The sequence below is a fragment of the Abramis brama genome (assembly GCF_963993115.1).
Source record: "Abramis brama genome assembly, chromosome: 15".
In the NCBI taxonomy this organism is placed as follows: domain Eukaryota; kingdom Metazoa; phylum Chordata; class Actinopteri; order Cypriniformes; family Leuciscidae; genus Abramis; species Abramis brama.
Window position 1 is genome coordinate 27,635,814 of NC_139977.1, and position 21,180 is coordinate 27,656,993.

Here is a 21,180-nt window from a genome sequence, read left to right on the forward strand (position 1 = left end):
TGCATATTAATCATCTCTTGCTCTCTGTCATGATTCAGTTGACACAACCAGGGTCGTGTTGGGAAAGGATGGCGGCTACATTAATGCTAACTTCATCAAGATGCCTGTAAAAGACGAGAAGTTCCTGTACATCGCGTGCCAGGGGCCGCTGCCCACCACGCTCGGGGACTTCTGGCAGATGGTCTGGGAGCAGAAGTCCAACGTGATCGCCATGATGACACAGGAAGTGGAAGGAGGGAAAGTGAAATGTCAGAGGTACTGGCCCGATACGCCCCGCTCACCTGAGATGGTAGACGACCGGCTGCAGATCACACTGGTCAAAGATCAGCACCTGGACAACTTCGTCATCCGGCTCATAGAGGTCAAAGACATCCAGGTAACAGACAGCTTATAGATATAAATATAAATATAAAAATATATATATATTGTGTGAATATCTCACACACAATACCTTTCAAAAGGTTTTAATGTTTTTAAAATAAGTCTCTTCTGCTCACCAAGGCTGCATTTATTTGATCCAAAATACAGTTAAAACAGTAATATTGTAAAATATTATAATTTAAAATAAATGTTTTCTATTTAAATATATTTAAAAATGTAGTTTATTCCTGTGATGCAAAGCTGAATTTTAAGCATCATTACTCCAGTCTTCAGAAATCATTCTGATATGCTGATTTGCTGCTCAAGAAACATTTATTATTATCAATGTTGAAAACAGTTGTGTAAAAAAAAAAAGCTGTTTTACATTGATTGATGTTTTGTCATTCATCGTGACATTACAATAGTAATATTTCTTATTTTTGTTTTTTAGTTATTTTAATAATTTTATTTAATACTACTATTACTACTACTATAACTACTACTACTACTAATAATAATTATTATTATTACTATTCTTGCTCTCGAACATGAACAAGCACAGCAAATCTGGAATTTCATACATTTTTATCAAAGATAGCAATTACATTTTTTTTCCCCCCAAATCGCGCAGCTCTAATATCTTTATAAACACGCTTACAGATATAGTGATAAATGCATAAATCTGCATATGTGAATATCATTCTCTTTTAGACTAGTGAGATCCAGAGAGTCACTCATCTGAACTACACAGGCTGGCCTGATCATGGAACCCCGACTCAACCAGAACAGCTCCTGACATTCATTTCCTACATGAGACACATCCACCAATCAGGCCCCATCATCACTCACTGCAGTGCAGGGATTGGCCGATCAGGGACGCTCATTTGCATCGACGTGGTTCTTGGCCTCATCAGCAAAGATGCAGATGTAAGTGTCACCTTTAAAATATAGAGGTCTGTCATTATTCTTTGAGCAATTGACTTGAATTTTAATTCGTAATGTGTAAAGTGTTTCACTTTAAAACACTTTAAATTCGTTAAGTGTTGTTACTTTTAGAAATGCATGGCTGAATTTATGTATGTATGTATGTATGTATGTTTGTTTGTTTCTAGTAACACTTAATAATAAATGTACTTTTTTAAATGACATAAATTGTATAAATAGTTTAATGGGAAAATTAGTGAAATGGCTCAAATCGATCACCTTTAAGAACATTATATACACTTTATTAATATATTATATTATATAAACGTACATTATTAGCTTTGTGATTAATAAAAGTGATATTAAGTTACATGTAATATGCTCTCCACATTTCCTCTCTTTAGTTTGACATATCAGATGTGGTACGTACCATGAGACTCCAGAGGCAAGGCATGGTGCAAACAGAGGTAAGAATTTCATAACAAACTATGAATTTAATTAAAGTTTACTTCTGCTGTCTTTTTTCACGTAACATTTCCTGTTGTCCCCTCCAGGAACAATACATTTTCTGCTACCAGGTCATCTTGTATGTGCTCCGATGTCTCCAGGCAGAAGAGAAACTCTCAGGATAAAAGCGTGGACCAGCACTGCCTTCTTTCTCTCCTCACAGAGTCGACAGATCAGCTGAAAATACCAGCGGGCTTCAGTCATCCAGATGTTTCCAAGCAGTTTCTTTGATTTCCGATCAGGGGCTTTGACCTTGTCCGAACAAATTATGTTCTTACGATGTTTTGGACGTCTGTGATGCATACAATTCTTACAGAATTTTGTGTATTCTTATCGCTTACATTCTTGACCATTGGCTGCTACTTCTTTGAAAGCATTTATTTTATAACTTATCTTTTTTTTTTTTTTTTTTTTTTTTTGGTAAAAACTGTTTTTATAGATTCCTTAAAGATTATGGATCAAATAAAAAAAGAAATGAATTCATATTTTTTTGTGGTACAAAATGATTCTTGTGTATTTTAAACGAAATGATGCTGGAAATGTTGCCTTGACAGAATACAAGACAGTATTTGCTTTGTAAATCTTTCAGAAATCACTGAGTGCCAGTGGTAATTGAAGAAATTAAAAGTGTTATATTTAGTGTGATATTTATCATATGAAATCTGTTGATATGTTTTAAAGCTGTTACATACTGGACAATTTGCAATTTGTAAATAAAAGAATATCATGCCTTTAAGATTTCCTTTAATGTGTTTTTGCCATTTCTGCTACTGTTTTTAAGACTTTCTGGTCTTACGTATGATGTTTCTTTCATGTTATTTGGATGCATTCAGGTTTTACTAGGTTTGAGATAAACATGGTCTCTAAATTCAGTTTTCGGAATTGCAAAAAGTGCTTTAAAAAAGTGTTTTTACACATTTGCTTTTTGAGTAAGTTAAGCTGTCTGTATCAGTTTGACTATTTCCCCGTTCCATTGATGTTTTCCTCATCTCTTAGGTACTATAGGCATAAATATATAAAACAGAGGCTATAGAAACTCAACTCACATAAACAGCCTCAATAGCAAAATGTCAAATTGCATATTTCTTTATGTAAACCTAATGATCATTGACAATGGATAGATTACAATTTAAAATGGATGTAGTATATAAATCGATTTGGATTGATCAGTAATATTAGTGAAATACAAAAATAAATGTTAGAAATCTACTTTTAATGGGAATGTTAAATAACCTAAAAAACGTGTTTTTCAGTTGGACTAATGTAGTTTCACAATTATTTAGCCTAGTGGCAAATGTGCCTACTATATAAATGTCTCCTGCAGTGCCTCCAATCTCCACTGGGGGTCGCAGCAGTCTACAGAGAGATAACTTGAAAACAGCTAGTGACGCTCCTCCGGATTGTCCTTTCAGGCTTTCCGTAGTTCGCTGGCAACATGGCGTCCTCCTTATGAGCCACGCTGGTGAAGAAATAATAGAATCAGTCAAAATAAACGTTCTTTTCTGACGCGTAGTATAAGAAAATAATCAAAAATGTCGGGCCGTAACAATAACAAATTACCGACGAACCTCCCACAGTTGCAAAATCTGATCAAGAGGGATCCGAAGTCCTATACGGAGGAGGTAAGACATTTGCTATTGGATTTGTCAACTAGCCTGGTCGCGAGTAAACCAAAATAATTATATGACATTGCACTATGACAAGCTGTTCATGTATTTATTAAACCTAACAAGCTAATTTTATATAACGTAACTATTCTAGTTATGTAACTTTCAATTTCGTAAATTACTATTCTATTATTATTATTAACAAATTGCAATGGGGATCTGTTGTTCAAATAGCAGCTATGATAACTGGTATTGCTAGTAACTAATAGAAACTTAGTGATACGGAATAAATGTTCACATTTAGTTTTATCACATGGGGTGTAACGATACCCTCATGTCACGAACACTGATACATATCACGAATCACGATACGATATCATTGCGATACTCCAAGACAAATGATAAAAGGTTAACAAGAAATGTACTGTTAATTAAAAATGCTAAATTTGAGGGGTGTAAATTAATAGGCGTGGACTTGGTGCTAGTAACCTAATGCACAGGACAATAGTGTCACCAGAATAAAATTATTCATGATTCTGAAGTTGAAAATACAGAATTGCTTGCACTCTTTCACTGACTAGATATACTTAAAATAATGTAGGCAACGTTTTACTGGTAATATAAGACATTTGGCATTATCAGGACCCACAAATTATTATATTAGTTTAATGTAGTACTGACACTAAAACTTTGTAAACTTGAATTTTTTTTCTCTCACAGTAATTTTATCCACAATACATATTGTTGCATTTTTGTATTGCGATATGTTGTGACACTATTGTTACACCCCTACTAAATGAGCTTAATTTGCTGTCATTCCAGTTTTTGCAGCAGTATCGTCATTATCAGTCAAATGTGGAGATCTTTAAACATCAGCCTGACAAATCCAACAAAGACCTGGCTGATTTGGTCATGTTCCTGGCTCAGGTATGGATGTGCTCTCTATTCATTCTGCATTTGATCTCTTATGGATCAGACCGTTATTGACTGATTGTGGTTTTTGTCTCCAGGTTGGACACTGTTACTTAGAGGAGCTGTCAGACTTCCCACAGCAGCTGACTGATCTTCTCTTAAACCATCATACGCTGCTGGAGTCGGATCTCAGAATGGTACGATTGATATTTGTTGTTCAGGTGAAGTTTTTACAGGACAGTTAGAATGTCGGTGTAACTCAATCTGGATAGTCTCTTACAGTCTTTCTTTCAGAGTAGGAGCTTTTTTTTTTTCAAGGTACACTATGTAACCTTTGACCCTCTTGAAGACCCTCAAAACTGCATGAAGAATATTTTTGGGTGTGCTTCGGCTCTGCGTGACTGTGGATGAATTTGACCCTTCACAATAGATAATGCTTAATGGACTCTGTTAGAGAGCTACATATGGCAATTTATCTGTTCAATAAAATATCTTACTCACCTGTTGAGGAATATAAACGCCATCTCCACGTCGCTTGTACATTTCAAATCCCTCAGTTCTCCAAAAAGCCAAGCTAATGTTGATTCTCGTTTTATTTTGAGCTCTGTCGCGTTTTCTTTTTAGCGTTTTTAAAACGATTGGAGATTTAGTGAGCTCTATGTCAACCTTTCTCGCTCATTGTGAGAACAAACATATGACGCGTCAAAGTAGCCAGAGCAACTTTTTAAATTTTTTTTGGATATGACGAGACGCGCACGGGCGAGTAACATATGTAGACAATTTCTCAAATAGAACGCTTGCTATAGTGAATCAGGGTTAGAAAAAAAACACGTTTTGGAAGAAGGATTGATGTATCGACTCATTATTGAAATTTTGTTTATTTTGAACAAAATAAAAGTTACATAGTGTACCTTTAACTTTTGAATATCTGTTTTCTAAACAAATAACTTTTTGCAATTTCTTTCAGACGTTTTGCAAAGCCCTCATCCTCTTGAGGAACAAAGATCTGGTCAGTCCCACCAGTCTTCTGGGACTGTTCTTTGAGCTGCTGCGCTGTCATGACAAACTTTTGCGAAAGGTCTGTGAATTTTGCAGTGCAATTCTGTTTTTAGAATTATTGCAAATGCTCGAATGTTGCATTGAATTATTGCAAAGCCTGCTGATAAAAAATTGTCCTCTGTCTCCTCAGACTTTATATACCCACATTGTGACCGATATCAAAAATATCAATGCCAAGCACAAAAACAACAAACTTAACACGGTAAGTCGCTTGTATTTGGGCATCATATTCATTTTCCATCAAGTGACAATTGAAGGACTGCAGAATATGCAAAACTTCACTTCATTTGTGTAAATAAATAATAAAAAACGTCAGAAAAAATTTGAAATGATTTGTGTTATTAAAGAAGTCGGCATGAAACAGAAATTGCGATAATCTTTTCTTCCATATTGTAATATATATTCATATATCAGAGAGAAATGGCTTTTCGAACAAGAAAAAATGTAGGGTGGGACTTTTTTTCTTCATTGGGAATTGATTGGGTGGTTGTGGTTTGCTATTGGTGGATCTCATGTGAGTGACAGGTTGCCCCGCCCTCACACCAGTAAACGCATCATCAGAGTAGTAAAGAGATGTCGCTGCAAGAGAGAGGGGAAGTTATTTTGATTAAAGATTAAGAGGTGACGAATGGAAAAAAAAAAGTTGTGTAAATCATTTATAATAAATACTGCATTATTTCATAAAAAATGATAGTCAATTTTGATTTGATGGTGACTTTTTTTCCCTTAATTTACCCTCTAAATTGTTGTCATGTACTTATTTCAATTTCTTAATTCTATTTTGATTTTGGGGTGAAATATGACACTGACATGTTCATGAGATTCCCTTCCCTCCGTTTTGAAATAAATACTCAGCACTTTTGTGTTTCTTCTGCGCTCAGACCTTACAGAACTTCATGTACACCATGCTGAGGGATTCAAACCCCATTGCTGCCAAGATCTCTCTAGATGTAATGGTTGAGCTTTACAGAAGAAACATCTGGTGAGTCCTTGAACACAAGCATCTTTATAATATTATGTGATGCCATTTAATATGATCTGTAATCATAACTGTTTCATTCCCACATTAACCAATCAGGAATGACGCTAAAACCGTGAACGTCATCACCACAGCGTGTTTCTCCAAAGTCACAAAGGTTCGATTCTTTTTTTTTTTTTTTTTTTTCTCTAATTTAATATGGATGAATTTCCAGTATTAAAACATTTAGTGACATATTAGTTAAGGACATGTTTATTAATTATTATACACTATATTATAACTTTATTCACAAGGCTGCTTTTCAAGGGCTTATGATCTCTTCCAACATGTTTTGACAATTCCTGTCTCCTCTCAGATCCTTGTAGCTGGATTGAAGTTCTTCCTGGGAAAAGATGAAGATGAAAAGAGAGACAGTGATTCAGAATCTGAGGTAAAATAAGTGCACATTTTTCTTCCGCTTGCTTCTTCTATGTACACTACCATGCAAAAGTTTGGGGTCATTAAATTATTATTATTATTTTAAGATATTAATACTTTTACTAAGCAAAGACACATTACATTGGTCAAAAATAACAGTAAAGACATTTATAATGTTACACAGGATTTCTATTTAAAATAAATGCTGTTCTATTGAACTTGAAAGAGAACATTGAACACTGAAAATGTTTCTTGTTTACCAAATTAGTATATTAGAATGATTTCTGAAGGATCATGCGACACTGAAGACTGGAGAGGAATGAGGCTGAAAATTCAACTTTGCATCACAGAAATAAATTAAATTTTAAAATATATTCAAATAGATAATTGCTATTTTAAATTGTAGTAATATTTCACAATATTACTGTTTTTACTGTATTTTTGTTCAAATAATTGCAGCTTTGATGAGCATAGGACACTTCCTTCAAAAACATCTTACAGACCCCAAATATTTGAATGGTAGTGTACTTTAAATATTAAAAATAATTATTAAATGTATTTTTCCTCTGCAGGATGATGGGCCAACGACCAGAGATCTAATGGTCCGATATTCCACCGGAAAGAAAACATCTAAAAATAAAAGGAAAATGGAGAAAGCAATGAAAGTCCTCAAGGTTAAATGAAGTGTTTCATAATTAGCAAATCAATGTTTTTTTGTTAATGTCACTGCTAAATTTGTAATTTTCCTCGTTTTCTCAGAAACATAAAAAGAAGAAAAAAGTGGAGGTTTTTAATTTCTCCGCCATCCATCTGATCCACGATCCACAAGGTCAGACCACCCTTTCACACTTACATAGAATACAACATAGATGTAGTGATGTAGTGTAATGGTTAAAGATCTGGTACCTGGAAGTTGCAGGTTCAGACCCACAAGAACTGATCCATGTTGTGAATCACTTTCTATAAAAGCATCTAGATTAATTATATCTGTGTTATTCAGATTTCTCAGAGAAGCTCCTGAAGCAGCTGGAGAGCTCAAACGAACGGTTCGAGGTGAAGATCATGATGATGGAGCTCATCTCTAGACTCGTGGGGATTCATGAGGTAATGTATAAGTGAGCATTTGCACATTTATGGCTCATTATTTTCTCATTAACTTTATCTAACCTGTTTTGTTTCCATCTTTACAGCTTTTCCTTTTTAATTTCTATCCGTTTGTCCAGCGGTTCCTTCAGCCTCACCAGAGAGGTAAACACTGCTGTCTTTATAGAATACTTACACAAATAATGTGTAATTCACTTCAGTATTTTTAGGGTGTGTTCACACTTGTATTATTTTCTTTTTTGGTCCTGACCAAAAGAACCGAACTACATTTAGTCCTGGTTCGCTTAGCGATCACACTGTCATTTTTAAGACTGATCCTAATGAGAAAAAACACATATTAATCCACTAGTTGTATGTGCGTACGTATGATGGTATTTTGGCCAGCTGAGAACTCATGAAGAATTTATAAAATGTGTAAAGGAGTCAATACAGCGGCAGGAATTCCACCGTTGCACACAAATAACATCTGCTGCTAGAAGATGGCGGTTCTGATGCCTGTACCAAACTGTAACGGGCAACGTAGCTCCTATGACTAGAAAAAACAGGCATGTTTTTAGGTTTTTCTGTCCTTTTTAGGTTGTTTTTGGTTCGTTTAGATGTCTTTGGTCCGTGTTGCATTCATATTTTAGTCGAACCGCACCAGAGACCACCTTTTCAGTCCACTTGTTTGGTGCGCACCAGGGTTCGAATGGCAGCGTTCACACTTATTCAACAGAGCAATCACACTAGAGTTTGTTTTAATACAACCAAACTGCCAGGTGTGAACACATCATTAATGTATCTTATCTAATATTCAGTCTCAGTCTTCAGAGGCCATGTTTATGTCCTCCTCATGTTAATTTGTTGTTTTTGTTTCAGAGGTGACCAAAATTCTGTTGTGTGCCGCCCAGGCCTCCCATCAGCTGGTCCCTCCTGAGGTAAGACCTCGTCATGAGGCCTTTATATATCATTAAACGAAGGTGGGGTAAGCGATATTTGAAAAGCGCTGTTTGAAAGTTGGTAGCCATTTGGTTGAACGGTGGAGGAGAGAGAACGAGCAAGAGGAAGATTTGAAGAAAGACTGTAGAAAGAGAGATGGCTGAGAGACATTACAAAAGAATATCAATGGAAATTTGAAGGGTTATGATCCGGAAAGACCTTTAGGACCCGCGTTAATTTTAGAAAAGCTTTCCAGCGCTGGAGAGAGCTAAGTGGGAAGTCTTCATCTTCGCTTTATTTTTCATGAAGCATTATTTTGTTGCGCTTCTGCTACGATAAATGGATATCCACAGAGGCCAGTTAGTGAGAGTTGTGCAGGCTGATGACTGCTAGAGAATGCTGTGTTTACTGTTTAGCGGCCTTGTTAGTGCACACGCCTCGCACACCAGCGATCGGGGTTCGTCAGACTTTGTTTTTATTTACAGAAATGTATACTTTCATTTAGAAGGGATGCATTAAATTGATCAAAATTGACAGTAAAGATATTTATAATGTTACAAAATATTTCTGTTTCAAACAAATGCTGTTCTTTTGAAGTTTAGTTTTATCAAAGAATCCTGAAAAAATATATACTGCATTTTCCACAAAAATATGGAGCAGCACAACTGTTTTCCAAATTGTTGAGCATATTAGAATGATTTCTGAAGGATCATGTGACACTGAAGACTGGAGTAATTGTGCTGAAAATTCAGCTTTGCATCACAGGAATAAATTAAGTTTTGAAATCAATTAAAATACAAAATACTTATTTTACCAACCCTGAACTTCTAGTGTTCTAACTAATTCATTACTGTTACATCTACAGATCGTTGAGCCAGTCATCATGACCATCGCCAATAACTTTGTTACGGACAGGAATTCAGGGGAGGTCATGACAGTTGGGTAGGTGCTGTGTAAAGCTCAATAAAATACACCGAAGTGTTAAATTGTTTAATGCAAAATACTGTTATTTTGTCCCTCATTTGCATAAATGTCTATCCTGTTCATCCTCATATCTCAGAATCAACGCTATAAAAGAACTGGTAGCCCGCTGTCCTCTCTCCATGTCAGAAGACCTGCTTCAAGATCTCACACAGTACAAATCCCACAAAGATAAAAGTGTGTGGTTTGTCATTATTTATCATAGTCTGTTCATCAGATGCTATATACTTTGAATGAAATGAGAACAGAATAGACCGTTTGACTTTTTTTCTGTTTATCTTCCAGATGTTGGGATGTCTGCCAGAGGTCTTATCCAGCTTTTCAGAGACCTCAATCCAAAGATGCTGCACAGAAAAGACAGGGTGAGAAACTTAAAATATTAAAATATAAAAAAAAGTCTTTGAATTGGACATTCTAGATATCAAGGATTCCCAAGTTGTTTTGTCAGTCAAACCTTTTTGACTTAATATTTACTGAAAGATTTTAAATTAATATTTCAATAAACAAACAGCACATTTGCATGTTCATGGTTCCCTGCCATCTGTTAATGGTCACATGACATGCAGATAAACAGATACAATGTCATGTTTTATTTTCATTGTTTATCTTAAAATGATTTATTCATTAAAATGTTACATTTTTATTATTTAATAAATTGTTAAGCTGGAAATCCTGTTCTAGATGTAAACTACCAATCAAAAGTTTTGGATCAGGTTTTTTGTTTTGTTTTTTGTGAAAGAAAGGAAGAAATTAATACTTTTATTTGTCAAGGATGCATTAAATTGATCAAAAGTGACAGTAAATGTTACAAAATTAATGCTTTTCTTTTGAATTTTCTTTTCAGTAAAGAATACTGTTAATACGTATGACAGTTTCCACAAAAATATTAAGCAGCACAGCTGTTTTCAGCATTGATAATAATTAGAAATGTTTCTTGAGCATCAGATCAGCATATTAGAATGATTTCTGAAAGATCATGTGACACTAAAGACTGGAGTAATGATGCTGAAAATTCAGCTTTGCGTCACAGGAAAAAATTACATTTTAAAATGGAAACCATAAACAGTTATTTTAAATTGTAATATTTCACAATATTATTGTTTTTACTGTATTTTTGATCAAGTAATTCCAGATTTAGTGAGCATAAGAGACTTCTTTCAAAAACATTACAAAATCTTACTGACCCCAGACTTTTGAAAAGTAATGTACCTTATTGTTTTTGCATTTATTATTGTTATCAGGGAAAGCCAACAGAATCCTCTAAGGAGGCCAAAATCCAGAGCTATGGAGAATTGGAGGCCAAAGACTACATCCCTGGTGCTGAGGTGCTGGAAGCAGAGGAGAACGTAAATGAAGAGGAAGATGAAGGTATTTGAAAAGCTGTATTAGTATTAGCATTTGCTTATTTCATTGAGTAATATGTGTGTAAAACATTTATTCTGCTGTAATGCTTTCCCGTCCAGACGGCTGGGAGAGCGCCAGCATGAGTGGGGATGATGAAGATGGAGAGTGGGTGAACGTGCATCACTCCTCTGATGAAGATCAGGCAGAAGTGGTGAGGATCATACCACTTTCTTATCTGATTCTACACTTGATTCTAATGATGGGAAATTATGCATCATGAACCTGTTTTGTTGTTTGTATATGTCAGGCTGAGAAGTTACAGAGTATCCCAGAGGACGAGCGCAAAGCCAAAGCTGCCGTGGTCAGCACGAGTCGTCTCCTCACGCAGGACGACTTCAAAAAGATCCGCATCGCTCAGATGGCCAAAGAGGTCAGCTCTGCACCCGGGAAGGGTCAGAAGAGGAAGAACGTAGAGAGTGATGAGGAAGATCAGAGGTAGGACATGTTTTGGGCAGGATGTTTCTTTACGGAAACGAGTTTATTTTTTTGAATAAACTGATAATAATCAGTCTATTCACATATGAGATACATTATTTTATTTTTTTTTTTCAGAGGAGAGTTGCTTAGCCTGAGAGACATTGAGCATCTTCACAAGAAACCCAAATCTGACAAAGAAACACGACTGGCAACAGCCATGGTGAGTATGGGGGATAATATTTTATTATATTTTGCAAGTATATATAAAAAAATCAAATGGATCCTTGCTGAATTAAATTATAAATAAAATTGTTTTATGATCTGAATGATAATGTGACACTGAAGACTTGAGTAATGATGTTGATGTTGATGTCAGCTTTGCATCACAGGAATAAATTACATTTTTAATATATTTAAAAATATATTTATTTTTGATCAAATAAATGCTGCCTTTGTGAGCATAAGAGAATTCTTTCAAAAATATGACTGAGCCCAAACTCGATTTTTTTTCCCTCTCAATATCAGGATTTTATTTTTTTTATTTTTTTATTATTATTTTTTTTTTTTTAACTTAGAATACTGGTGTTGAAGGAAAGAAAACACATTAACTGGCATTTTGTCAGTTACCCATAGCTAAGAAAAACAAGGTTAAAAGTTAGACTTTCTTGACGTTTTTCTCTCTCAGGCTGGGCGGACTGATAGGAAGGAGTTTGTTAAAAAGAGGAGTAAGCTAAACCCGTTCGCCAGCACCAGTAACAAGGAGAAGAAACGAAAAAAGAACTTCATAATGATGAAACACAGTCAGGACGTGAGGACCAAAGGCAAACGCTCCTTCAGAGACAAACAGGTGAGCCTGCAGCTCTTTCACATCTTTAATAACTTTAGATGCAATAAACCTCTATGCACTTCCCCATTCAAGTTCAGTTTGTGTTGTGTTTGTGATGTTTCGTATTAATAGTGATCTTCCCCACTCATTTCCCCCTCAGATCGCCCTCAGAGATGCACTCTTAAAGAAGAGAAAACGCAAGTAATTCCCACCTGTAATGGACTAGAGCTGACTGAATGGTTCATCTCATGACATGATCTGTGTGGAAGACTTGGCTGTGTGGATTTTCATGTTGTCTTTTAAATAAATCATTTAAACAGTTGAAATCTGTTGCGTTACTTTTTGAATTTGACCTACAAATAGGCCTTTGGACAAACTGCACCCATAATAGTTTAACTAAATTAGTTAACAATGAACAATAGTTCTACAGCTTTTGGTTTCATATTTTGTCATCTAACACAGTGATGTTCAGACATTGTTAGATTATAACTCTATATAACATACTAGGCATAGGCCTTGAAATATCTAAGCAAATCTATGTTCACAAAACTGCTTCGGCTTTACTTACTGTAGTACTTGAGCTTTTATACATGGTCCAGGGGTGGTGTAGCAACCGTCCAATGAGAATATACATTACATCATGTAGAATGCCAGACAAAGAGAAAAACAAGTCCATCGGAGAGATCTGTGGCAGTTTATGTTCTGGACATATCCAGATCTCCTATCTGAGCTGGTTTCCTAGAAACACACACACAGTGCATGAAAAGGAAATAAAAACTTCTTCCCATTTCCCCCTCGTAGCCTACTCCAAAGTCAGCAAGGTTATACAGACCAGAGAGAGGGGTCACAAAGACAAAAAAAAAAACAGACAGGAAAGTCAGGCTGAGGTTATCTTACAGTGCCCAACTATTTTCTTTCAGATAAATATAGGTTCCTCCCAGCTTTGGTATATGATTTCTCTTATTTGCATCTCTCTTGTCCAGTGTCATAAGCACACATAGTGACAGCTGTGTAGTCATTTTACAGAACAGTGGCAGAGACTTGTGTTCACCTGGATATTTTAGGAATTCACTCCACAGGTGAATTGTCTGTTCTTGCTTTTGTTTAGCATTTTCACATTGGACTCTTCTCTAACTAGTAAGTAACTAGTCAAGATTGTTGGATTGTTAGTTATTATTTAGAAAAACGGGCTAATCGGAAATGCATCCATGTGGTGACATTTCTGCAAAATGACTTTACTAGCAATGTCCAGTAAGTGGAACTAAAAGCACGTTCAGATTTATCTGAACCAGTTAAATGTGAATTTAACAGATTTATTGCGTTGGTTGTAGCCTACATTTAGAAAATGTGTACATGGCACTAAAATATTAATGCTCAGTCACGTTTGAAAATATACACTAAACCTATTTGTTTGTTTTAGCAAAACCAAACGTGAGATAGGAACACGTTTGCTGAAGTGACAAGGAACTCGAAGCCAGCAGTGCTGTACCAGGTGACTACCGAGCAAACTTTCTACGCTAGAAAAACCATTCCTATGGAGCTGGTTATTAATAAAAACATCAACATAGTTTATTGTGTGTTGAGGTCAGGCTATTGTACAAGTTCTTTATTAATCAATAATATGCCCTTAGGCATCATTTGTGTGTGAATTGGATCTAAAGTTGTTCACATTCACTATTGTTCATTTCAACTGGAAACTTGTATCATTTTCTGAGTTTTTCAAAACTGTAGGTAGAAGCACATATTTCCAGTGAGCCAAGCCTAGTCATTATTTTGACCAGTCAGGGCTGTTACTTTTTGTTTTAGACTTGTTTTTGTGTCTCTTTGGATATGAACAGAGATACATTAGAAGATGTCTGGATTCGAGAACTCCTCCATCCCTGATCTGAATCCACATCTCAACGTTACTTCACTTCACAACATTCAGTCGAATTTTTTTACTTTTGTACTTTGCATCAGTGTCCTGTTTGGTCCTCCAACACATGCTTACGTCCTGTGGCTTATTGTGAAAGGAAGAAGAATTGCATCAGAGTTTCTAAACTTTCATTTTTCTGTTTGTGAGATCTGTATTTGTGTTAATTATTTAACCTCGTTATTGATGATAAGATTTCCTGAGCTCAGAGCATTTTCAATATTCTTAACAGGACTGTACGTCACTGGTCGTCCTCTGTTTCTGTGTCTGATGTGTGTTGAACGTTACCTGGCAGTGGTTCATCCTGTAACCTTTCTGATGTACAAACCTCTCAGATATAGAGTGATCTGCTGCACTGCTGTGTGGTTAATGGCTCTCGGCTCCTGTTTGTTTAGCATGTTTACTTTTGTCAAATATGTTAAGGTTTATATGTGTGGTAGGCTACTGCAGTTTTTACTCTTTCTTTCCGTAAACCTGTTCTGCTGTTTAACTGTTCTCTGGGCTCTGAAGAAACCTGGACCAGGAAAAATGAAGAGAAGAGCGTTTTACCTCATTCTAATAATCACTGTGACCATGGTCACAATGTTTGCACCTGCTATTATCTCAGTATTTTTCTATCTTCTGTTATCACAAGATGTTTTAATATTTACATACCTCAGCTTTTTTTGTTTCAATCTAGCTGGTTTTGTGCAGCCTGTCATGTATCTCCACCAGGCTGGAAAACTGCCCTTCCTTTGCTGGAGCTGAAGCTTCTTAAATGTAATGAAATATTTTTCCCCAGATAAATTTGCATGTACAGTATTGTTATCATATTTCCCCCCCAAAAATTATTGTTTGTAATAATAATAATATTCTTTATTTTCCCCCAAATGAATTAGCACATTAAATAGTAGTGGTAGTAATAATTGATAATAAAATGGTTAAAGAATTAATAATATTTTCTCTGAACAAATGAAGCGTATGCATGTATGTATGTATGTACATTTTCATGTTTAAATAAAATCCTTGAATTTCAATGTGGTCTCAGAAGTTAGAAGAAACTTTAATTCTTTATTAATTCAATATTGTAATTCTGCACTCTTTAGAATTGACTTTTTATTCTAATGTAATGTTTGTTTGAAACAAAAAGCATTAGATGTGCATCATTTGTCTTTTGGTTATGTTTGATACATTTGCATGTAAGGCCTTCTTGGCACTATTCAGTCTGTAAAATGCAACGCTATCTCACGACCAATTCGTACGAATGATAAAAAGTTGGCTAATTCGTACGACCTAACTCGTACGAATTTGTACGATTTGTCTAAACCCACGTGATGGGTAGGTGTATCTGTAGGTGTAATGTGTATCTGAAAGATGCAACAGTAGAGCAAGTCCTTTACTGAGGAATATTGTGCTTCCTTTTGGAATATTTTCATGTGCTCCTCAGGAAACAGTTTTCTGTGTAATATTTTCATATAATGTAGTTATATCTTGGCAATCAGTAAAAAACAAACAAAAAATGTGTTAGAAACTACTGTCATAATACACAACGCGGAAGCAAGGATGCAAGTAAACTCTTTATTTGGTGGGTCAGATGACACAAAACAGTTCAGAAACTCGGGTGGGCTGGTGGCGCAGGGACTACTAGATGGTCAGCGTGCTGGTGAAGAGTGGTGAACGGTGAATCCAGTGCAGGTGAACATCCAGACGAGACGAAACCACGAAGACACCGAACAGGAACTCGAACCAGGAACGGGACTGAAGACGGGAACACGATGAACACACACTAAGGACACCAAACAACGATCTGACAAAGAGAGGAGAGTGCGATGAGAACTTATAGGTGAGTGAACTGGCGCGCTGATCAGCTGCAACGAGCGGTAACGCCCGCTCACACACACCCATACACACAGAACAACAAATACACGAGACACGAAGAAAACAGTGAATTCATGAACCGTGACAACTACATGTTGTCTGTGTTTTTATTAAATGGGACCTGATTGCTTGAGAATTACTGGAAAATTACTTCTCAAGGTAATAAAAAATATAATAAATAAATGGGGAAATGTAGGATTTACTTTGAAACAATTTTCACTCAGGAATTGCTGGTAAATTTCACAAATAATTACAAAGAAATGGCAAGTAACACATTGAATTAAAGGCAAAAGTTTGAAGTAAAACGACTGGTGTTCCCTTTCAAGGGGACTCGCACTGCATCACTGACCCTTTGCGCTCTGTGTTCATACTGTCTGTCTTATTTATTGTTGTCTGTCCCGAAATAGTATAGCTCCAATACAGAAATCATGAAAAAGAACAAACATTCAGATCGTGTGCTTCGTCCCGTCCTCGTTTCCTTACAGTGTGACACTCTCAGGGGCCTGGGGACGGCGAAGAAGGAGGTAGCACTTGAATGCCTCCGTTTGTCTTTTAGCCTCCTGAAACCTCTCCACTACAGTGTTTAAAGCTTCGCTGAAGAGGCAATAGTGGGGCGTCCAGCAAAAAGACTCTCCGTGTCCACGGAGGCTATCATTGACCGTCCCTCATCCAGGTCCCTCAGCAGGTCAGCTTGGTATATGCCTGTAAAATTGACATGGTGTGGAGACATGCACCTGCCTGACCTGCAGCCATATACACTTTTTCTCACTAATGTAAATTATGTTTTTAGGGACTTAGTAGGAAGTGTCGGGGCCTTCAGGAGCGATGCCGAGCTAGGTGACAGATAGCTCACAAGCGTCTGTTCCACCTTCGGTATCGCCCCACAACCATACTCTTTTAGCCCTCTAATGTCAGAATATACGTGAACCTGAGGACTAAATACTCAAGAGGCTGGTTCCCTAAGTAGATTATCTGGCAGAATGGAGGACTCTGCCAAACATATCTCAATGGGTCCTGCAGATTGTTGAAAAAGGTTACAGAATCCAGTTTGGTTCTCGTCTACCACAATACAACAGTAGTACATCAAGAGCAGACTCTGGTGATGGAACAAATCTCTTTTAGCAAAGGAAGCTATAGAACCAGTTCCTCCATCCGACAGAGACTCTGGGTTTTACCAGGCCTATGAAGCCTCTGGCCAGCCATCACCTTTGGCCATTAGAGCTCACTCTACTAGGAGTATGGCGGCCTCCAAGGCCTTAATTTCTGGGGTCTTCCTTCAAGAAGTTTGTGATGCGGCAGGCTTGTCCTTGTCACTCACGTTCATCAGGTTTTATGCCTTGGACCTGGGTGCCCCTGTATCACAAGTACTTATGTCATAGCTGCTCTCAGTATTCACACAACTGGTATTTGTGCGTATGGCGTTTGGGCATTGTCGCTCCCAAAGCGCCATTGACGCAGTGCAAGTTCCCTCAAAAGGGAACGTCTCAGGTTACAGCTGTAACCCTAGTTCCCTGAGAAGGGAACGAGAATCTGCGTCACTTTGCCATATTTTTTGCATCCATGTGATTGACTTGCTTCGGCTAAATAAAAGCTAACGCCGTTTTTTTCCGGATGTGCTTTCCTGTCCTGTTCGGGGCTTCCCCCTGCCTGTGACGTTCACTCTCGCCATTGGACTAGTTGACACGTGCTTCAGACGCAATCACGCGAGGGCGTTCCCAAAGTGTTATTGACACAGCGTCTCGTTCCCTTCTCAGGGAACTAGGGTTACAGTCGTAACCTGAGACATTTTCTTGTAAACATAATTTTGTATCTTTATCTTATTTACAACTTACCACTCATAACACCATAGCAACAACATTTACTTAATATACTTTCGATTCTGCTTTCGATTTGTATCATGTTAACTTGATCTTTTTCACACAGATATTAACTGAAATTGAGAAGCAGCCTACAGCGATGAACTGCTCTTCTGAGGATCCCACATGCAAGGTGTTCCCATCAACTAACCTTACAGAACATGAAAGCGAACCATAGGACTTTTTCAAGATTTGTTTGTTTAGCCTTAGTTTTCTGGTTGGTCTTCCTACACACTCCTATATTTTATTGCTCATTGTCACAGGAACAGGAAGTGGAGTTGCAGCAGAGTTCTTCAACCTCAATCTCTCTGTGAGATGATTTTCTCTCTCTTTGCTCCAAACCCAAGGGCTCTTGATTCTAGCAAAGTTTCTATCAGGAAACATCATCACCATCTGTCCTCTGTTACAGTGTCTGATCTGTGTTGAGCGTTACCTGGCAGTGGGAGAGAGAGAGAGAGAGAGAGAGAGAGAGAGAGAGAGAGGAGGAAAACCATATGAAGAGAAGAGCGTTTTATATCATTCTAATACTGACCGTCCCTATGCTAATTGTATCTGTGCCTTTTATTATGACTGCATTCTTCTATATTGTGCTACAGCGAGATACAGTGTTAAGCCTGTTTAGCTTGTATTGTATTGTGTTGAGTGGTTTTGTTCCTGCTCTTCTTTTTCTCCGGCGAGTTGGGAAACTGCCCTTCTTCAAACATCCCTAACACCATTTGTGTGAGGTTGCACTTTTAATATTTTAAATATATACAATATTTTACTCATATTTTGATGGTTTAATTGAACTTTTAGGGTTATAAAAAATAAACATCCCCTCTGGAAATCACTTTTGCCCACTACTGTAGAAGTAGCTTTTTTTCTTCTTTTTTTATTTGTCTTGTGCTTCAAAATCGTTTTGCTTTTGAAATTTTACAGAAAGCTGACAATATGCAGTTTAATGGCAGGATCTCATGTGACAATACAATGTGATAACATATTTTGTTATGGGATGACAAAAAGTCAGTGTTTTCAATCAACTCTATCTTTTTTCCTCGTCAGTAATAATGGTAATAACTAAGGCTTTAAGTATCTATAAAGAAGTTTACCTATACCCTGAATTCTTTTTTTGCATTTTAGTTTAAAATTCAAACACGAAATATGAAAATATTCTTAACTCAAGTCATTTCTGTTTATGTATTATCAGCAATTTGTATGTTTTTCAAATAAAAGCAAATCATCTATGACACTCATGTTTCCAAGCCAGATGTTGCCATAGATCACTGCAGTGGGTGTTTGTTTTTCACAGTCCATTAAATGAATCACTGCAGTGAGTGTTTGTTTTTCACAGTCCATTAAATGAACAACAACAGATGACATTCAGGTTAATGTACCATGTTATATATATATATATATATATATATATATATATATATTCCCAGATAAATTAGCACATTTATTTCTATATAATTTTGTATTATATCAAATCAAAAAGACATTGGAGATTTATTATTTATTTTTGTTTTCATTTTTAGCACTTCTTGAGTATCATGATTTTCCATTGCATTTACGATTTTTTGTACAAAGAAGTTCACATGGATTGACGTTTTGTAGCCATATAAGCAAGCATGCACAGGTTCTAAATTGCTGATAGCAGGAGACAATGCACTAGAGCCCAGGAGGAAGCCACACTCCTCACCCCTAGGGGGCATGGCAGGCCCTGCGCCTGGTAAGCCAAGACAATGGCGTCCACTATCCAGTGAGACAACCTCTGCTTGGAGAGAGCCTTTCCCTTCAGCTTCCCACTGTAACAGACAAAGAGCTGGTCTGAGGTCCTGAAACACCATGTGCTGTCTACGTAAGCACGAAGGGCATGTACTGGACAGAGCAGTGCCAAGGCTGGGTCTGCCTCCTCCGAGGGCAGTGCTTGCAGGTTCACCACCTGATCCCTGAAAGGAGTGGTGGGAACCTTGGGCACGTATCAAGGCTGGGGTCTCAAGATGACGTGAGAAGTAGCCGGACCCAATTCCAGGTACGCTTTGTCAATCGAAAATGCCTGCAGGTCCCCTACCCTCTTGATGGAGGCCAAAGCAACCAGGAGCACCGTCTTCATAGAGAGGTACTTAAGCTCAGCTGAGTGCAATGGCTCGAAGGGAGCTCTCTGCAGTGCAGAAAGAACTACTGCGAGGTCCCAAGAGGGCATATGAGGGGGGCGGGGAGGATTTAACCTCCTGGCCCCTCTAAGGAACCTGATGACTAGGTCGTGCTGTCCTACCGTCTTAGACTCCACAAGGTCGTGGTGCGCAGAGATCACAGCCACATAAACCTTCAGGGTGGAAGGAGACAGCCTCCGTTCCAATCCATCTTGGAGGAAGGAGAGCACAGACCTGATCGGGCATTTTCTGGGATCTTCTAGGCGAGAAGAACACCACGTGACAAAGAGGTTCCACTTCAGAGCATTGGCGTGTCTCGTGGACAAGGCTCTAGCTGAAGTGATGGTAGCCACCACATGAGGTCAAACCTCAAAGACCGTGTCCTGTCCAGGACCCACACGTGCAGGTTCCAGAGATCGGGACGTGGGTGCCAAAGGGTGCCCCCGTCTCTGAGAAAGGAGGTCCTTCCTCAGAGGAATTGGCCAGGGAGGGGCTGTCGCGAGGAGCACCAGTTCGGAGAACCAAGTCCGTGTGGGCCAATGAGGCGGAACCAAAAGGACCTGCTACTCGTCCTCCCTGTTCTTCCACAGGACTTGTGCAAGAAGGCTCACTGGGGGAAACGCATATTTGTGGAGGCCCCATGGCCAGCTGTCATCTCTCCGAGGTGGAGGCATCTGTTGACACAGCAACATGCCTGGAAACTCGATCTAAGGGGACTCCGGCCCGTAGAAAAGAGAGGTTTGACCACTGGGTGAAGATTTGACGGCAGGCCCGAGTGACTATCACCCGGAATGTGCCCTGTTGCCATGCCCATCTCGGGACTCGATCGCAAAGCCAGTGCTGAAGCGGTCTCATATGAAACAGTCCGAGCGGTGTGACTGCCGCTGCGGATGCCATATGCCCCAGGAGCCTCTGAAATAACTTAAGTGGAACCGCACTCTTGCCCTCGAATTGACTCAGGCAATTCAGCAGTGATTGCACATGCTCGCTCGTAAGCTGCGCGTACAT

At 37.9% G+C, this 21,180-nt stretch overlaps 2 protein-coding genes across 6 annotated transcripts in view; both read left to right on the forward strand.

Moving 5' to 3' along the window:
- The window catches only part of ptpn13 (protein tyrosine phosphatase non-receptor type 13), a 71,094-nt gene extending 68,567 nt beyond the window's left edge, over positions 1-2,527 (forward strand). For all 5 annotated transcript variants that reach the window (XM_084136148.1, XM_084136149.1, XM_084136152.1 and 2 more), the window contains 4 exons: positions 39-376; positions 1,072-1,287; positions 1,689-1,751; positions 1,839-2,527. In XM_084136148.1, coding sequence (XP_083992274.1) covers positions 39-376; positions 1,072-1,287; positions 1,689-1,751; positions 1,839-1,916 — 695 coding nt within the window. In that variant the 3' untranslated portion in view covers positions 1,917-2,527. The remainder of the gene's footprint in view (positions 1-38; positions 377-1,071; positions 1,288-1,688; positions 1,752-1,838) is intronic.
- Positions 2,528-3,177: 650 nt separating this feature from the next.
- sdad1 (SDA1 domain containing 1) lies at positions 3,178-12,741 on the forward strand. The gene is made up of 22 exons (XM_084136329.1): positions 3,178-3,413; positions 4,221-4,325; positions 4,409-4,507; positions 5,278-5,388; positions 5,500-5,571; positions 6,251-6,351; positions 6,448-6,505; positions 6,704-6,778; positions 7,338-7,439; positions 7,525-7,594; positions 7,766-7,869; positions 7,956-8,013; positions 8,728-8,786; positions 9,653-9,729; positions 9,848-9,945; positions 10,054-10,130; positions 11,010-11,136; positions 11,232-11,323; positions 11,420-11,607; positions 11,725-11,809; positions 12,275-12,436; positions 12,576-12,741. The coding sequence occupies exons 1-22, from the start codon at positions 3,324-3,326 to the stop codon at positions 12,618-12,620; spliced, it is 2,055 nt and encodes a 684-aa protein (XP_083992455.1). The 5' UTR covers positions 3,178-3,323; the 3' UTR covers positions 12,621-12,741.
- Positions 12,742-21,180: the final 8,439 nt, after the last annotated feature.